The sequence below is a fragment of the Phyllostomus hastatus genome, unplaced genomic scaffold (assembly GCF_019186645.2).
Source record: "Phyllostomus hastatus isolate PE091 unplaced genomic scaffold, TTU_PhHast_1.1 phas_contig_159, whole genome shotgun sequence".
In the NCBI taxonomy this organism is placed as follows: Eukaryota; Metazoa; Chordata; class Mammalia; order Chiroptera; family Phyllostomidae; genus Phyllostomus; species Phyllostomus hastatus.
In genome coordinates this window covers 39078511-39097580 of record NW_025333640.1, presented here as the reverse complement: position 1 = coordinate 39097580, position 19070 = coordinate 39078511, and the positions used below count along the sequence as shown (strand labels likewise).

The 19070-nt window shown below is 52.2% G+C and overlaps 1 protein-coding gene across 10 annotated transcripts in view; it reads left to right on the top strand.

Annotated features, from left to right (window-relative positions):
• The window catches only part of KIAA1109 (KIAA1109 ortholog), a 115995-nt gene that overhangs the window by 58246 nt on the left and 38679 nt on the right, over window positions 1–19070 (top strand). For 9 of the 10 annotated variants that reach the window (XM_045831175.1, XM_045831178.1, XM_045831184.1 and 6 more), the window contains 11 exons: window positions 1494–1669; window positions 2631–3337; window positions 3753–3992; window positions 4439–4532; window positions 6312–6362; window positions 9970–10176; window positions 11544–11782; window positions 15683–15927; window positions 16552–16657; window positions 17283–17380; window positions 18091–18276. In XM_045831175.1, the coding sequence (XP_045687131.1) occupies window positions 1494–1669; window positions 2631–3337; window positions 3753–3992; window positions 4439–4532; window positions 6312–6362; window positions 9970–10176; window positions 11544–11782; window positions 15683–15927; window positions 16552–16657; window positions 17283–17380; window positions 18091–18276 (2349 nt within the window). The remainder of the gene's footprint in view (window positions 1–1493; window positions 1670–2630; window positions 3338–3752; window positions 3993–4438; window positions 4533–6311; window positions 6363–9969; window positions 10177–11543; window positions 11783–15682; window positions 15928–16551; window positions 16658–17282; window positions 17381–18090; window positions 18277–19070) is intronic. The other variant, XM_045831179.1, reaches the window with a different exon arrangement.

Sequence of the window (19070 nt, the reverse complement as noted above, 5' to 3'; positions counted from 1 at the left end):
GGGACTCCTTTACTTTTCCTTAAAAGAGAGAGTGGAGGAAGAAGAGTATTTTCCGTTTTGTCCTTTGTAATACATTCATTGCGTTTATTAGCATTCAGCACACATTTTACAGTGCTGTGCTGTTTCACGTGTTGCACTCTGAAGTGTACCTGGCACGTGGACGTGGATGCTTCAGTGGGAACTGTGGAGTGACTTCGGTGTGTGTAGAGGAGGGCACGTGAAGGGGAGCTCCCCACAGACCCCGGCGGGGCCCCCAGTGCTGAGGGTCCGGGGGGCTGAGGGAGGCTGGGGCTCCCCTGTGGCCTTCACATCTTCTCCCTCAGTGTCCTTGGCTGCTCGGCTCCCGGAGCAGAGGAGGAGGGTTGGTCCGAAGTGGACACGGACAGGAAAGTGTGGGAGTGCCGTGGAGAACGCGGTCTGGGTGGTGGCCGAAGCCGAGGCCCAGCCAGGGCCGGTGGTGAAGGAAGCCACACGACTGGAGTGGGAGTGCCGGTCCGGTCATATGCTGGCCGCAGCCGTCATTCCCGGTGACGAACTGGGACACGAGTACAGGAAAGTCGGTCAGGAACCAGGTTCCCCGGTGGGCACGGAGCACAGCCAGGGGCATGATGGAGGATGGTCTGACGCCGGAAGGGGGAAGGAGGAGAGAGCGTTTCTCCCGGGGCTGCCATCTGGAGCGTGTGCGTTCTGTCCCTCATGGCCCAGCCTCCTCGGCGCGAGCAAGGGGCTCCCCTAGCGACAACTGAGCCTGTGGACTGGTTCTCATCACACAGTGGCACCTGTCCATTGTGGCAGGGATTTTAAGCTTCAGGAAGTGAACCCTAGGGAGAGCGCACAATGAGCGAGTCAGGAGGGGCCAAGGAAAGCATTGACTGACCCGTGGATTGAGGACGTCCGAGACGGGGGAGGGGGAGGCACCTGAGCGGGCAGAGTGATCGCCGTGAGCTGTTGGACCTGAGCAGCAGCTCCCGCTCAGGTTGGCTCTTGGTGACCACGAAACTCAGTCACCTAGAGAGTTAACCAGGGAGACATGTTTCTGTAAGCGTGTGTGACACCGAAAAGTAAAGGAAGTTCTTTGTCAAATGACTGTTATAACGAGGTGACACCATTTAAAAATAGATCAGATATTCTTAATATCTGAAATTTTTACATTGACACAGGAAGTTGGTGAACTTTTGTGAACTAATACACCAGATGTTTGCAGAAACACAGATGTTCGTGCCTTTTCCGAAAGCAAGAGGTGGATGATTTAAGCTAACTCACAATTCTGTTTTTCTTGTGTTTCCAGATGCTCAGGCAGCGCTGAGCACCTTTGTCCATACGGTTCATTCGCAGGCAGTAGGGGCTCCACAGCGCGGCTCGGTTCTGAGTGGAATGACGGAGGACCTCTTCCATGCCCCACACCGCGTGGGGTGGACCAGGGCGGGGGGAAAGCAGCCCCGGCGACCGGCGAGCCGTGGGTTGTGCTCACGTGGGCGTACCGTGTCTTCCAGGTCGTTTTCAAGCCTCTGCTGAGCCACACGGGGATCCAGTCGCAGGACGCGATGCCGCTGTGCTACCGGATGTACTTTGGAGAGCACCTGTCCTTTTCCGGGACGCTGGACTGCCTCCGGGCAGACATCGTGGACTCGGACACCGCCAAGGAGAGGAAGGGCAAAAGGGCAAGAAGGTGCCTTGTGTCATTGTTTTCATGTAAACTCTCGTACAAGGGCCATGGCACTGGTTTGTTTTTAACTTTGCCTTCTCCCCATACCGAGGAGAAGTCCGTTTTAATGTCTCGGTGAGAGGGTGATTTCCCTTTATTGAAGAGCGTGGCCGTACTGGCAGTGGCGAGACCTGCTCTCAGGCCGCTCCTCGGAGCCTGTGCGCACCCCCTGAGAGTCGGCCGTGTGCCTGCGGCGGTGTGGACGCTTAGAGTTCCGTGACTGCTGCACTGGCTGCACGTCCGTGGTCTTACGGGTTGCAGTTTTATGCATCCCACTTAGAATTCATTCCTGACCTCCTTGCTGAGCTGGCATGTGGCAGGTGGCATGTTCCATAGGGACAGAGCAGAGGTCATACGAACATTGCAGGTAGTGTGGTGAGGGTTAGGGTCCGTGTTTTACGGTCAGTCTCTGTTGTCGCAGATAGTTCTCAAGTTTCCTCACTGTTTGCCTAGGAAATAATGTGCTCACCAACAGGGTTTGACTCATCTTTTGTGAACTTGAATTTCACTTTGGGTCTTGCTACAGTGGGCAGGGGTAGTAGAATATGGACATAGATTTTTTGCTGTGTGCTTGGTTTTATCCAGTTCGTGCTTTTGCAAAATGGTAAGTTGATCTTTGATTGACTTTGAATTCCAGTGCCATCGTGAGGTGCCCCTGAAGGCAAGGAAGATTGTCTTCAGTCCCTCACCTACACTGTTAACCGAATTCTGACTCTGACTAGTCAGCGGTAGAGCAAGAACGGGGAGGGACTAAGGCCCAGTTTCCAGCTTCCAATAGCCTGGCGTAGTGAAAAAAGTAAATTCCACTTGATTTCACGCTTAGAATTATTTAAATGGCCTGGAGATGATTTTTCTAATGAGTCAATAAGAAGTGTGTGGTTCTGGAAAAGAGAAGGTAAAAACCCCTTCGTTTTCTCATTTTTAGGCAGGGCCACGTGAATCTCCCTCCGCTGGAGTTCAAACCCGCGCTGATGCTGGAGACCTTCAGCCTCAGCGCCGTGGTGATGGAGAAGTCCGCGTGCGCCCCCCGCAGCTCCGCCAGCGCGCTGTCCTTCCACGACCTCGGCAAGCGCCACTACAGCACCTTCCACTGCAACTTCACCGTCTCCTGCCAGTCCATCAGCCAGCATGTGGACATGGCGCTGGTGCGCCTCATCCACCAGTTCAGCACGATGGTCGACGACATCAAGGCCACGCAGACGGACATCAAGCTGAGCAGGTACACAGCGGGCTCTGCTTCGCCGACGCCCACCTTCAAAACCAGGAAACACCGGGATTTCCGCTCCTCCGACTTCAGCCGCAGCTCCAGAGGGAGTCTCAACGGTGGCAGCAGAGTGAACAACGCCAAGAGCAAACGGGCCAGCAACGAGAACAACAGGAAGGAGTCTCGGAACAAAAACTCCTTGGGGCGGTCCGAGAGGAGGACTTCCCGGGTGTCGCGGAAGGGCTCCAAGGACGTGGCAGAGCACGTGGCGGTCCCCATGGACGACTCGGACTCCATCACCGTGTCGGAGCAGAGCGAGCCCTCCGCCGAGTGCTGGCAGAACATGTACAAGCTGCTCAACTTCTACTCCCTCATCTCCGACCCGACGGGCATCCTGGAAAAGTCTTCCGAGGCTTTTGGACCCACAGGTGACGGCTGCTTCTCTGTCTTTACAATTTCTGTCTGGGACCGCAGAGCTGCTAAGAAAGGCCGCAGGTTGTTCCGGCCTTCTTCACGCGGCGAGTGGGTGACGGAGCTGCCCAGCAGGGGCGGGCGCCGTGGGGGGCACAGTCACGACACTCAGACCCCTGCCGTCTGCCTCCCGCCCCCCCAGCCAGGCACAGCGCCCCCAATCCCGAGTCACGCACGCCTGCCCGCCAATCCCGGGTGCTGCTTTTGGCTTTCAGTGTGGCCAAGGGGCCTGTGGAGAAGGGTGAAGTCGTTTTGGTGGGGACGGGGAGGGCGAGGGCTGGTCAGGAGGGCGACGGAGACGAAGAGGGACGGTGTTTGGAGTGTCCTGTCATGGTGAGGTTCTCACCTGCGCGTGTCCCCTTGCTCGTGCAGGCGTGCGGAGCCCGACGGAGCCGGTCTGCCGCGTGGTGTTCGAGAACGAACAGGACAGCAGCAGCATGACCAAGAGGAAGCGCAGCTTGGTGACGGCAGAGCCCCAGCACGTCACTCTGATCGTGTTCGGGATCGGCATGGTGAACCGCACGCACCTGGAGGCGGACATCGGCGGGCTCACCATGGAGGCGGAGCTGAAGAGGATCCACGGCAGCTTCACCCTGAAGGAGAAGATGAAAGGTATGCGCCCCTCACGGCCCGAGGCCGCCCTTACTGCTCCAGACCCGGCCAGCCCCCGGGCCCGGAGGGTTAGCCCGGGCCCTGCCTCTCTCCTGTTCCTTCTGGTTTTTAAAAAATGCCAGGCATTCTGCACCGAGTGTTCCTTCTGGGTTACAGGGTCGGGAGGCTGTGTGATGCCCTCAGGCCCTGGGGCGCACGAGTGCTGTGCTCACCTGTGCGTGTAGCGTTATTCCAGTTTTGACGTGTAGTGTATATGGATATCTGAACATACTGAACTAGGACTTCAAGGAGATTTTTATAAGTAGTTTCAAAATGTAGTTTAAATTTTATCACAACTTTAAAATTACTTTTTGTCACTGAACGTATATAACTGAAATGCATTTTTAATGTGAATTGCAATTATCTTATTTCCAGAATTCATATAATCATCTTTTATCGCGTTTCAGACGTTTTACATCAAAAGATGACGGAGACCTGTGCCACCGCGCACGTCGGAGGCGTCAACATCGTACTGCTCGAAGGGATCACTCCGAACATTCAGTGAGTGTGCTGCTGGCTCTCCTTCCTGTCCGGGGTCGGGTGCTGCGGCTTTGTGGGGGACGGGAGATCCGTGGGCTAAACCTCCCTCCCTCCGAGTCTAGATACCTGTGTACTCAGTGTTCCAGGGGCTGCGGTTCTGCCGTTGGGAATATCACCCCATGAAATGTTCTCAGAAAAATGATTTTTTTCCTCTTTAAAGCTGTTTTTACTACCTCATTTCCCCCCTAAAACATTGATTCCTGGGGCAGTGTAAGGTTGTGTATCAAGAAAAGTGATTACAAATTTTGGTTGAACATATAAGATGCAAAAGTTCACACAATTCAAATAGGTAAATGAAATTATAGTCAAAGGATGCAGACTCTCTTGATTTTATGTTAAACAGTTATTACCCATATTCATGCTGGGATTTAAAACTTCCTCTTGCCACTTTTGCCTTGAAATAATTTAACAGCAGCGCCCATGAGCCCTTCTCATTGTCCAGGTGAGCTGCTTATGTGCCGCTTACCTTCCATGGCACTTCTGGCCTGTGTCCTTTCCCTGTGAACCCTGCCCCTGGATCTGTTCAGAGTCACTCTGATAGCGATCACCTGTGCACACGGTAGTCCGGCCACCCCTCCGTCACCAGCCCCTGAAACCGCTGACTCAGTGCATGCCACGTGGTAGGATGTTTCCAGCTTCCTTTCAGTGGAGCAGCTGCATCTTGTGATCACAGAACACGGATAGGTCAGATTTCGAGAATTTGCTCTTAAGGTTATAACTAGTTATTGTTGTCCTACTGTGGTCCCCGGAAGCTCCTGTCATGCCCTCTTTACTGAGGAGCAGATTTGGTTCAGCATTATAAAAGTTAAATATTAGTCGTAGATTGACTAGTTACAGGCGTATTCATAGTATTTTAAACATGGGTAATGTGATAGCTGTCTTGGGGAACATTTTCTGAAGGGGAAGTGTAAGTCTTGCCAGGCAGTTTGGACTTGTAACCTCAGAACCAAGGAGAACACATTTCGTCCCGGTAGCTGGGAGAGACGACAAGCCCTTTCCTGACCACGCCTGTGGGAGAGGGGCTGTCGCGTAACCACTGCACCCTTCAGAGCGCCTGCTGTGGGCCAGGAGCCTCTCAGAGGTTACTTCCCATTCTCTGGCCCGGGGCGGGTTCATCCCCACTGCCCACCAGCACACTGAGATTTGCCAAGACCCAAGGGTTTGCCTAAAACGCTGCTTTCCCGGTCGCTGGCCCTAGTCAGAGTCACCTCCGACCCGGGCTCCATGGCCCCCTGGGCTGTGAGCGGGAGCACCCCGCCCCTCCCTCTTCTGAAGGGAACAGGGTCTGTGGCGGTCCCTTCTGTCGTGTCTCCCAAGTCCCACGGCACCTCATGTCTCCGTGATCTGCCAGCTCTGCGGAGACTGGCATGCACAGTCTCTGAGCTCGCAAATCAGAGCTATAAAACGGATGTTTAGTAACACTAGGTGGTTGATTGTTTTTCCTTTTACAAAAAAACAAGAAAGATTTCTTAACTTTTATGTTTAAAAAATAAAAGGTATGACTCACTGCCAGGTTCTAGTAGTGTTAAGTGTTTCTGGGTTTATTCTTAGGCTTTTTATTTCCAGTTCTAATGAAAAGGAAACAACTAAAAATTTAGTTCAAAAGGTTGTTGGAAGGAAAATGTTGAAAGTGGGAAATAAAAAACTTTCCGGGTGATGGGTCATACTGTAACTGATTCATGCACGAATGTTTACCTGCATCCTTTTTGTCTCCTGCTTTCCCTGCATCTTCGCCTGTAGGCTGGAGGACTTCCCTACATCTCCTACAAGCACAGCCAAACAAGAGTTTCTGTATGTCCTGTTACTCTCTTTCACGGGCTTTGTGGTCGACTTAGTGTTGCGTAGTTTTAGAGATAATGTTACCTGCATGGCTGTGAGTGTGTGTGGTTAGTTATTACCGTGTAGTTTCAACGTAGACTCTGTCGTAGAGTAAGGTTACTGGTGTTCCAGGAGAACGCATGGGCAAGAGCCGCCTTTCAGACGGGCTGCTCTTAAGGTGTATGCCGTCACACGTCCTTACTCACATTCGACGTGACGGCAGAAGCCAAAGTGTTTCGCTTTGCGAAAGATTTTCCACTAACTGCATAAGTAATTATTAAAACGCCAACACTGAAAACGCCTACACATCTCAACCTTATAATTCTGATTGATAAGAGGAGGAGCGTGTTCTGCTCCCCTGACGGACGGATTCCGTGTGTGGCTGTCTCTGCGTGTGCTTCGGTGTTTGGGTGTGTTGCGGCAGTGGGTGCACTGTGTTGTGGCAGTGGGCTGTACTGAGCACCGGATTTGGGGCGTTCGTCACGGGAGTCTCCCCGCTACGGCAGACAGATGTGTTACTTGGCACTGGCTGTCTCCGTGGACGTTGCCTGTAAAATCTGAACGTGCCGAGTGAATGTGTGAGTCTGCGTGTTGTGTCCCACGGTGGTAAAGGGATGAGAGCATACGAGCACGACAGTGTCACACCTGGTGACGTTCGTTTCATGCGTATTGGTAACAGGCCATAGACAGAATGTCAATTACCAGCCCTTTGTTGGGGTTAACGGGATGGATGTCATTTATCAGCCAAGTGAAAATACTAATAAAGAATAAATGCGCTCATATTAGAGAAAGGATTGTTTTCTAGAAATCACTCTTCCACAGCAGTGTCATCTTCGCAGATACTGAAAACAACCTGACTGCACACTGGTAGTCGCAGTAGCCGGAGAGAGCTTATTGTGTCCCTTCTGTCACTGAGTTATCTGGGTGTACAGCCAGAACAATCAGTAGCTACGTGACTTTAAAAGACGGTGCTTTTAAGTGGCCGAAGGTGACGTTTCCATCCACTCAGCAGTTACTGGTCACGCATTGTGTCCTGGGCCCCATGTCTGGCTCAGAGGTGTGGCAGCAAGCTCAGGGGAGGTGGCTCTGCAGTGATGCCTGTCTCAGGCCACCCCCTCCCCTCGGGTTTCCCGCTGAGAAAGTTAACAGGGGAGGCACAGTTGCCGAATGGGAAAGAAAGTTCCAGTGGCTTTCAAGAGTTGAGTAAATAGCCTGTGGTCACAGCACTGCAGGCCCCAGCGCACAGCTGGAGTGGGGCCGGCAGCGTGAATCAGCCTGGCTCCGTGTCCTGCCCCTCAGGCCTGGGCGCCGATGCCCACAGGGAGCGGTGGGCCGGGGGTGGGGGTGGGGCAGGGAGACCCCAGCGAGAATCCTCGAGTCGTCCTCTCGCCCTTTGCGTGGGCAGGGGCGCCGGGCCTACCTCGAAGGCCCCACTGCCTGGATGCAGGCGGGAGGCACCGTGGCCACAGCAGTGAGGCTCGCCACAGGGCCAGGGGCCCGGACTCACTGTCGGGGAGTTCTGCAGCCCCCGGTCCCTCGCCACGAACTTCTCGTGCCGATGAGGCTCACCTCGTCTTCTCCTTAGAGGAGCTTCCATCGTGCCTTTGCCGTGCAGAAGCCTTACGCACATGGCACGTTCCAGCTCATGTGGCCGTTCTCCTCAAAGAGCGGACTACACTTAGGAGTGGGCAGCTCTTCTGGCGGCTTGCGAAGTGCGTGGTTCCTCACCCTGGGCCTCTGACCCCTCTGACGAGAGTTGCTCAGGTGTCCTCGCCGTTTCTGGCCCAGTGTGATGAAAGTGGGACCCGCACGTCCTCCTCCGGCGGCAGGCGGCACCACCCCCGTGGGCGCGGTGGGCGCGGTGGGCGCGTGGCGAAGACCACACGTAGCCCGAGTCCCTGACAGCGGCATTCCCACCAGAAACGCCACGGCGGGTCCACAGCAGCAGAGTGGCCAGCCCATCAGCCTCCATCCTGGCCTGTGGCGCACGGTTGGAAACCCAGTGGTGTCAGGGACGTGCTCACCTGGACAAAAGTAATAGTCGAGCAGATTGCCATCGCTGACGAGGGTAAAGCAGTGAGATCGCGCTTCTTGACCGTTGTGATGACGAGACAGACTTCTCTGTCAGTGTGTGTTGAGTTGCATTCGGTAGGTGGGTGCAGTTTACAAGTAGAAAGCCACTTTCATTTGAGCGTTGTGGAAGTGTGATCTGGTTGATACTGAAATTGAATTTAAAATGAAGTATCACGGATGACTAACAGTTGCTTTATTTGTTATAACACGTCAGAAAGGATTCAAAATGCAGTGACGAGTCGGCCTCCCAGACCTGGGTCAGACCTTTGTGCTGGCCAGACCAATTCCGCAGAACACTTTTGCTCCTTCTAGTCAGTGATAGTCTCTGGGAAATGGTCATCGTTGCAGACGAAAGCAGTTTAGTTCTCTGTAGCCACTTGAGAGTTTTATAAAAATACCTGGATCTCACCACCTGTAACCAATCCAGACCTCTGACACAGCCACCCTTGGCCTCAGGGCTCTGTCTCACAGGCGTTCCGTGTGGTGGCAGAGTCCTTAGGTCCTGGAGACTGCAAACAGACGCTCGGTGAGCCCTCTCAGCCTCAGCGGAGAGATGCCTGTGAACCCGCAGGGGTTGGCACGGAATTGCGTTTTGGGTGTTGTGCTAAATCTACTCATCTTCAGGAGTCCTTGCCCGTTTGAAAGATAGTGTTCAAGTCAGAAGCAGGCCTTTCTGGGGGCAGCTCACTGAGGGGAGCCTCTCCCCAGTGTCACATTGCCTAGTGGGGCACTGTCACATGTCCCCTGTGCGTGGGGCCTCTCCCGGGCTGTCGGCCTGAGTCCCTAGCCACTGTGGGCAGCCTGGTCCTTCTGCCGTTCTTCCTTCTGCTCGTTCATTTCACGCCCTCCAGGGAGCACTGGTCACGCTGAGGGCGCTGTTGCAGCCCCTGGGGAGAGGGGACAGGAGACCCGGGCAGCGCAGCGCCTTCTCACCGAGGCGCAGTGACCCCTCCTGGGTGGGACTTCCCGCACCTCCCCGCCGCTCACTGGCAGTAGAAAGTCCGAGTTAATGTCTTCCTTTCTGCTGACTCCTCTCAGTGTATTTTAACGTACTAGGTGATCATTCATTTCCTCGATTTGATTTTAAGAAATACATTGAGCATTTTTATCTTTTCATAGTCAGTGTCTGTGTTTTCTTAGTGGTTGTACACGGATCCCAAAAATAGGTTGGAGGGGAAAATGGAGTTCTAAGTAGAGAAAAAATGGAAGTGGAGTTTTGTGTGTTGCGTGCATGTAATGTGTCAGTGTTCACGCGTTTACTGGCGTGTGATCACAGACCTTTATTGAAATAGAGAATTTGCTGTGTCCAGTGAACATTGTAAGATAAATGTATTTCAATATTTTTAGGATACTTATTTCTTCAATAAGTGATTTAGACGCATGAGAAACCTAAACTCGGTTAGTTCAGTGAATGATTTAACGGCACTTGCCTCGCTCTCTGAGCCACTGTCTGCGAGCTGCCCCTGCGTCGGGCCGCGTTTTAACGGCGCCCCGTCTCTGTGGCCAGGACCGTCGTGAAGTGCAGCATCGCCAAGTCCCAGGCGCTCTACAGCGCCCAGCGGGGCCTGAGGACCAGCAACGCCGCCGTGCTGCGCGTGGGCGCCGTCAGCGTCAACATCCCGCAGCACCCCGCCACCCTGCACAGCATGATGGTCCGCAGCTCCCACCAGCTGTCCAAGCAGATCTCCGACCTCATCAGGCAGCCCTCCGCCGCGTAAGTCCCGCCGCCGGGCCCTCCGGCCGCCTGAGCGGGAGTGGGGTGGGGGGACAGGCTTCACCTTCACCCGCACGGCAGCCTGGTGGGAGTGGGGCCCGTGGGAAGCAGGCTGGCGTGTTCGTGGGTGGTCCCGGGCGTCACGTGGTGACACGTCATGGCTGCCCTTGCCAGTGTGCCCTGCCGCTCAGAGCGGAAGGGGCCCCGGCGCCGAGTGGGCACCGTGCGGGGGCGCTGACAACACAGAGCAAACCGGCCAGTTCGCGGGCTGTGTCGGTCCTTGTGTGCCTTTAGTGCACGGACACGCGTGGCTGCGTGGGTGTCCGGGGACTCAGTGGCCATTGCTGCCCCGTGCACGGTTTCGTGCCGCCCTTCCTGTGACGGCAGGACAGGATCCTGCCCGTGAGCGTCGTAAAGGGCAGCGGTCCGGGCCTCGGTGCGCTGGCCGTCCTCCCGGGGCCGCTCGCAGCCCCTGTTCGTGGGGCTGCGCTGCCGACTCAGTGGTTCCCGAAGCTGCAGCTGCTGAGCAGCCAAGGAAAACAGGTTTTACATGTGTTTCCTCCCCCGTCCTCTGAGGTAAAACAACAACAAAAAAAACAGTGTGTCTTCTGATGGCATCCTAAAGCAGTGACTTTTCCAACTGTTCTATCTAGATCTTCAGTTCTAATATAATATTAATTCACGTCTGAAGTTGCCCAAGTAGTAGTAATTAGAATGCTGCTCCTGCTGATGGAACTTGGAATCCAGAACGTGCACGTGAGCCTTAATATGAAATACCCTGAGCAGTGTTCCTTAGCACGCTGTGTGGCCCGACTAGGCTGTGACAGTTACGGAATGAGACTCGGGAGCCAGGCCGACCGAGTCCACGTCCTGGTTTCCTCACTTTCCGGCCACGCTTCTTCACGTGCAAAGTGGAGGTGACGGTGTCTGCTCAGAGGGTTCCGTGAGGTACACGGACACGTGCTCCAAAACACGCGGCACTCGGGAGAGCCCCTGGCACACGTAAGCACCTGGTTCTCGTGGGTGTTGGCGGTGGCTGTGTTCTCAGGCGTGGGCGCGGCAGTCACAGCCGCAGCGGTGCTGGGCCTCCCGTGAGCAGCAGAGAGCAGCACGCCGCAGGCGGGGTTCCCAATCAGACCACCTGAGTCTAGAGCCCACCTTGGTGGTAGTGCAGGGTTGCAGTTCATCGTGGTGTTGACTCACTGCTCTGGGTCATCAGCCTTCAGTGGCTGTTCCAGGAGTGTGAGCTGCATTAGGAAGGAAATGTCTGTTCACAGTGTATTTTTCATTGAGAACTCCAGTAACTTCACATGATAACTATATAACACAGGATACACTGCTGTATCTTTTTTGTTTCTGCTTTGTAGCCCACCGCCAGTAAAAGAAGATGTTGCAACCCCCCTGCCCTCTGAAAAAACCCCGACGAGCGTGAATCAGACGCCCGTAGAGACAAACGAGTTCCCGCAGCTGCCGGAAGGCTTGGAGAAGAAGCCGCTGGTCCTCAAGTTCAGCACCATGCTGGACGGCATCGCCATCGGGGCCGCGCTGCTGCCCTCCCTGCGGGCCGAGTACAAGACGGGCCGGATGCGGAGCCACGGGATGACAGGTAACGTCCGCCCACGCCCACCTCGGGTGCGCACCGGTTGTGGGGCCAGCAGCCGTTTGACGAAAGGGCCGATTTGGTTTTGTAGCTATTGCATGAAAACTTAAATAGTTTTAGTTAAGGTACTTTTAAATGTCATCAGTGACATTCCTGAGCCGAGTAAAACCATCAGTCCTCTCACCGATGACCACGGTGTCATCTGGCTGTCTTCTGAAGTCTTGAGACGTCGTTGCTCCGACCTGACGTGAAGCTGGAGAAGCTTCTGCCCCTGTCAGTTCCCGTTGCTTGAACGGGCGCCGTCAGCCCAAATTAGCGGTCGCCTGACTTCTCCAGATAGCTGCTTCTGTGCAGTGTTGTGGTCCTCACGTTCCTGCTCTGAAATTCTTTGCTGTTACATTTTTATCCTAAAATGTGTCATATACACAAGTTAAAATTATGTGCGCAGTCTAAGGAATAGTAAAGAACTGCAAACTTACCAATTCGTTGCACACCTGGAAGTTAGCAAGCACCCGCACTGGCAGTCGCCTTCAGGGAATGCTGCCACCAGCAGGCGGCTCCCCCGGCTGCTCGGGGGCGCCCACTGCCGAGAGCTTCCCGTCCCGTTCCTTGGCTTCCTGTGCAGTCTCGCACACGCACACATACACACACGCACACTCATGAGCAACCGAGAGTCTGCCGCTGCCTGTTTTGAGCTCCATTTACACGGAATCCCGTTGACATTTTTTTGACTCGGAGTATTTTTTTGCTGTCCATTTTGTGTAAGTTTCGTCTGTTCATGTATCTGATGTTCATTCATTTTTCTCTGAAATATAGTAGTTCGCTAAGTGATTGTACCACAGTTGACGTGTCTACTCTGCCACTGAGGGACCTCTGGCCCATTCTGTGTTTTTGCTGTTCCAGTCGGTCTCACGTCCACGCCCTGGGTGTGGTTTTCCGGGGTGTGTGTTAGGGGCGGCGAGACTGGGGCGAACGCACCCTCCTTTCCCTGAGGAGAGCAGGGTACCCCAGCGCTGGGCCCGCCAGCACTGCCTCCCCGAGGCGAGGCTCGAGTTCCCACTGCCCCAGGTTCTCGCCGCACCCCGCATCTCTGCCCGCCCGGCAGCTGTGGCACGGTGTTCCACGGTGGCTGGAGTCCCATTGTAGGGGTTACTCACAAACCTGGGGTTGTAAGTGTGATTTCTTACACAGAACTCCTGTTGACGGTTCTTGTTTGTCTGCTGCCCATTTTACTGTGGAGTCACTTGTGTTTTTCTTGGCTCACAGGAACTCCTTATGTGTTCCGTTTGTTAGCCCTTTGACGCTGTGTGTTTAACGTGCACTGTCACCCGGCCAGAGGCTCATCATTTCACTCCGAGCCATTGTTCGACAGACAGACACTAATTTTAATGTGGCTGAGTTTACCATTGTTTTCCTCTGTCGTGTGCATTTTTATGTCTTAAACACTTCTCTTCCCAGGATCATGAAAATATTCTGCATTTCCTATTAAATGTTTTGAAGTTCTCCTTTTCATGTTTTTTTGTCTGTATAGAAATGGTTTTCTTAAACTCGGTGTGGAGGTGGAGGTCTGGACAACCGGTCACCTCTGCACCGCGGGCGGGCTGACCTGGCTCTGCTCGCCGGGTCAGCCCCGGGGCTCAGCTCTGTGTCCCTGGGCTTTCGGCTCCAGTGCTGCCCTGCTCCCCGACTTGCCCTTCTTTTGGGAGTTCTGGTGGTTATTTTTTGTCCGTGCTCTTCATACACATCTTACAGTCTTTTGTCAAGTTCTCTGAAAAAAGCCTGTTTGGATTTTTATAGGAACTTAATTGAATCCTTGGATTTACTTAGGGAAAATTGTTGATATTGAGAATTGGTACAATATTTAACCCTTCAGTTCCCAAATATGTCTATTTCTCTGTGTCTTTAGGTTTTCTGTATTGTTTTTCTACAAAGCTAAAAATTTTTCTGCTTAAGGCTTTTGTGCACCTTTTGCAAGATTGTTTACTTAGATCCTTCGTTACTGAACGTGGTGGTGGTAGTTATTGCGAGTGGTATACTTTGTAAAATGGCACTTTTTAAACTGTTGGGTGTCCATGTGTACAAATGCACTTGACCCTTTTATGTTAATTTTATACTCAGCAACCATATTAAGCCTCGTTATTATTGCTAATAAGATGCTATGGAGTTTACCAAATAGACATTCATTCTGTGTGCACATAATACTTGAGTTTCTTTCTTTCCAGGATTTTTGCCCTTTTTTCTCTTTTTCTTGTCTTATGTACTTCTATAATGTTCAGCAAGAGGAATGTTACAGGCATCCTTTCCTACCACAGTTTTTCAAGGACGTCAGTATTTTGCCAATGCATATGATGTTTACTGTAGGATTTTGCTTGGCTCCCTTTATCAGGTTAAGAATATTTTTATTTCTAGTGTGCTAAGACTTTCCATGAAGACTGATTGGGAAATATTGTCAGATACTTTTTTCTGCATCTGTGAAATTAAAACATTTTTCTCCTTTGTTCTGTTAACATGGTAAGTTTTATTAACATTTTTAAAAACATTCACGTACACACTCATATATGAGTGCAGGCGTGTGCCTTTATATGCGCATGTACTTCCTCCTGCCCCTAGCACGTGAGGCCTTCTTTAGGGGAGGGGTTGGCCCGGGCATCCGCATCTTTGTGTCGCTGGAAACAGATACTCTGCCAGCGTCCTGGGGCCGGCGGAGTCAGCAGCGTCAGGCCCGCAGACGTTGGGGCGGCAGTGAGGTGCCTCTTGGTCGCTTACTCAGGGCGTCCCTGGAGTATGAGGGTCAGCAGGAGCGGCAGGCGGAAAGCCAGTGAGGCAGTTCTGGACTCGGAGGATACAGGTGTCCAGGAGCAAGCGAACGTATTGTTAAATACCCAGACAGGCCAGACCCGTGATTCTTCTTGAGATGCAGCAGCGGGACCAGAGCAGTCGAACGATGGCAGCGCTTACACAGGGTGGTCCGAGGCTCAGGGTGCGGCTGGCAGTGGTCCCTGTACTTGGTGACCCTGGTGGTGGTGGTAGCGGTGGCAGCTCCTGCGGTGGCCAGTGCCCCCGGCCCCCGAGCGGCCTGCAGTGGCAGTCTGGGCACGTGCCTGGCGGGGGTGGGGAGCGCAGCCATCAGAGCCACCGGGACCTCTCGGTGGCCCACACGGTGGCACCGGCTGGTGGAGAGCCCCTCCGTGTGTGGCTGACTCGGTCCCAGTGCAGACCTCACTGTGGGGTGAGTGAACGTGGCGAAGGGGACAGGAGGAGGTGACCGTTCGTTAGTATTTGAGAAAGACTGATTTCTGGCACAGTTGAGGACACTGGGACTATGTAATCGTACTGTTTTGTGTTTATATACCTGTGTGTGTACCCATGATAGTCTGCTCAGCTGTGTGGGAGTGGGGAGAGCTGGTGGTACACAGGCCACTCGGCAGAGAGACTGGGTTGGCTGGAGAGCGGCGCATGTGTACACAGGACACGGTGTGTGTGACAGTCGGCGATAAATTCTGATTTTAGTGCGACGTCTGCTGCTGCTTAGTGCACTTGTTGCACCTGACTTGCTTGCTGTACCTCTTCTGCAATAAGAGTAATTGCTCTTCCTTCTCCCCTCCGTGACACGAAGGGCGTTGGTAAGGGTGTTTCTCTGGCACCAGACACGTGTTGGGCCCTAGTGGCCTCCGTGGATGCTTCTTCCAGGCTTGACGACGCCGACTGACTGACCCTCTCTCTGTAGCACCCGTGGACGGTTTTAAAGGCAGGAAGCATCCTGCCTTTCTTTGGAAGCAGCATTCCAAATCCCCCCACGCAGGTTTGGGGGATGCATGAGTTTTTCCTAGGTGCCACTGTGAACAGAGCAGGGAACACGCGTGTGAACGAGCTCCTGAGCGAAGCAGCGTTTCTCCCTTCTCGCAGGTGCGCAGACCAGGTTTACGTTTGAGCTGCCCAACCACAGACTGCGTTTCACCTCCAAAGTCTCTGCCACGGACATGTCGACCATCCCCCCCTCTGCCAGCCTGAACCTGCCCCCCGTGACCATGTCCGGGAAGTACGTGATGGAGGAGCACGACAGCTACTCCGACCAGGTGTGGAGCATCGACGAGCTGCCCACCAAGCAGGGCTACTACCTGCAGGGGAACTACCTGCGCTGCGTGGCGGAGGTACGCTCCCCTTGTCATTTCTTACTCTTCGTGATTAGGCGTCTTCAAGCTTTGGGTGTACCGGAATACGTGGCGACCCCAGCTTTCAAGGCGAACCATTAAACCATTTACTCTCCAGAATTCCGGGCCAGATCTGGTGTGGGCGTGCACGCGTGTCTGTCTGTCTCCCTGTGGGCTACCGAAACGCGCTTGAGTTTGTTATTTCTTGCGCTGGGTTTCACACCCTCTCTGCAATGTTTTCGTGGTTCATTCTGTTATGATGGCGTCTGCTCCTCGCTCTAACGATACAGCAGTGGCTGTTAAAAATAAATACTGCTCTAGACAAAATTTCAGCTTCGAAATTAGCAGGTTACATAATTAAGGTATAATTTTTATCATTTTCAAATGACTTCTTATACCTTATTGGCTACTGTTATTTTTTTTTAAACTGGGGGAATGGCCCATAATAGGTCAGTGACGTATGGGGGAATCTGAATATTTTTGACCCTTCTTCGGGGTATTGATGTCAAAGAGTGTGTGGATAATCGTTGGCTCCGGAGCTGGGGATCACTTATGTGAGCGAGAGATGTATCCGAAACTCTCCAGGCAGCAGCGTTAACCCCGCACCCCGCCTCTCTTTGCCAGGTTGGTTCTTTTGAGCACAACCTCACAACCGACCTTCTGAACCACCTGGTGTTCGTGCAGAAAGTGTTCATGAAGGAAGTCAACGAAGTGATACAGAAAGTCTCCGGTGAGCCGACCTGTCCCCGCATGGCGCGGGACACAGGGCAGTGGGCGGCCCTCCTCGTGGGTCGCATGGGGCCTGGAGCTTGAGGGACGAGCACTGGCCCGGCGTCTGGGTGGGGCTGGGCAGGACCCCCTGCACACCAGGTGCGCCTGCCCTGGCTTTCCCGCCTGCAGGCGCCTTTGCTGATTACTTTTGTCACATGTAATGTGTACGTCCATGATTTATGAAACAAAGCAAAATTGGCTGGTTTTTCTCCACCTTTAGTTTTTTTTTTTGTTCTTTCATTTATAGCACATCTAAATATAAACAACAAAGTTCGAGCATGTGATTAAAGAAATTAGTTTATGTTTTTTGCTTCAGGTAAATTCTCTGAAATGTGTAGTCACGTGTGGTCTACTTACACGGGCAGTGTTTTAATTCAGTCCTTGTAAGATGTGCTGCGCAGTGTGTGTGTGCGCAGCATCGTCCCCGCCTTACAGGCGCCCGCCTCTGTGAGCCGGACCTGCTCCAGAGCTTGGGCGAACCCTCGGGGAAGATGAGTGTTTATGGGGGTGTCCAGTGCACGCCATGGTGGTGGTGGTCCTTTAAAGAAGCTGCCCCTCACCCTCGACCGTGTCGCCTCCTGCAGGCGGGGAGCAGCCGATTCCTCTCTGGAACGAGCACGAGGGCACCGCGGACGGGGATAAGCCCAAGATCCTCCTGTACTCCCTCAACCTGCAGTTCAAGGTGACGCGGGGAGGCTGGCGCTGCCCTCGGGAGCGTCTGCCTGGTGAATCAGGGCGCGCTTGCTGCAGGAGGCGCACGCGATACGTAAACTGCCAGATAGAGCCCGGAGGTGACCTGTGTCCACTCAGAGAAAAGCTGTAGCAAGCGTGTGGATGTCCTGTAGGGCCTTGCTTTGTTTGCGAAGGTCTTTTCAGTGCGCGTGTGTGCACATCTTAAAAGCCTCGGGTGCCTTTCCACGCGGACCATTCAGATCAACCTTGTCTTCTTGAACAGCCATACTATGTACATATACGTTTGCAACAATTTACTCCCTTCTGTTAGCATTTTATTTTTTAAAATAATTGCTCTTATCAATTGTAAGAGATATTTTATACATTTGTGCAATTAACAGTAATATCTTAATAGAAAACCTTCATATTTATAATATTTAAGACATTAATGTTCTTAAAAACTATTTAGACTGAATAGTTATTTAATTGTAATGTATTTAACCCATAAACAGTTTAGATTTTACATACAAAATACTGAAATCAAATTTAGTAGCTAAAAGGTCCCTACTAATGAGAGATCAAAGACTATTGGCAGTTTCATCTGTTTGTTAGACATCCTGCACGTGTTTTAAAGCACTCTGTTTGATTTATCATGCGCTGAAAGGTGGGCGGCCCTGTTGCTTCAAGGCTCTTGTCTCCTTCTCCCCCTGACTCTGCCAGGGCATTCAGGTAACGGCCACGACCCCGTCAATGCGGGCCGTGAGGTTCGAAACTGGGCTGATCGAACTGGAACTTTCGAACCGGCTCCAAACCAAAGCCTCTCCAGGAAGCAGCAGCTACCTGAAACTGTTCGGGAAATGCCAAGTGGACTTGAATCTGGCGTTGGGACAGATTGTCAAACATCAGGTGAGTGCAGAGTGTGCCGACATCAGCACTGCGGCTTTGCGCTTGTGCACATCAGGTTTACCTACTCTCAATACCACGGTATTTATTAAGTAGCACATATATTTATGCTAACATTTCTGGTTGAAAATTGTAATGAAAACTTATTTACGAAGGCCTTTGCAATCTTACCTGGGTTTTTCATCGAGTACTTGGGTGGTCTGTTGTTAGAGTTCAGTGCAAGTATAGTCACATGAAACTTAAGCCAGTATCTTCTTAAATGCTTGCTTGTTTTCTCTTCATTTCATTAAACATTATCCTTATTTCAGTGCTTTGTACTAACATTGGTGAGTTCTTACAATGTTACTAAGTTTCTTAGTTACATTATAGTATTAGCAAGTTTTGCATACCATAATGCTAAACATATCTTTTTATGTTTATATACACACACACACACACACACACACACACACACACACACACATTGATCAGACTCTGTTTCATAAAAATTAATATTCACAGATCATGGAGGCTTTTTGTTGTTTTATTGTTGGAAATTATGTAAATTTTAGCCTTTTCCCTTCTGTGAGTTGAAAAACTGATTAAATGAATACCACAGTTTCACAGTTGAATGTCCCTATTAAAGAATATGTGGTGGGAATAAATGAACAAAAGTTTTTTGTCATCTCTAAAAAAACAATAATTTGTCCAAATAAAAATATTTTGAGAGGAGCGAGTATCTAATTATCTTGAAACATGTAATATTTTGCCATTCAGAGTGTGGACCTCACCCTTGGTTTTATGTGAACTTGATGTTT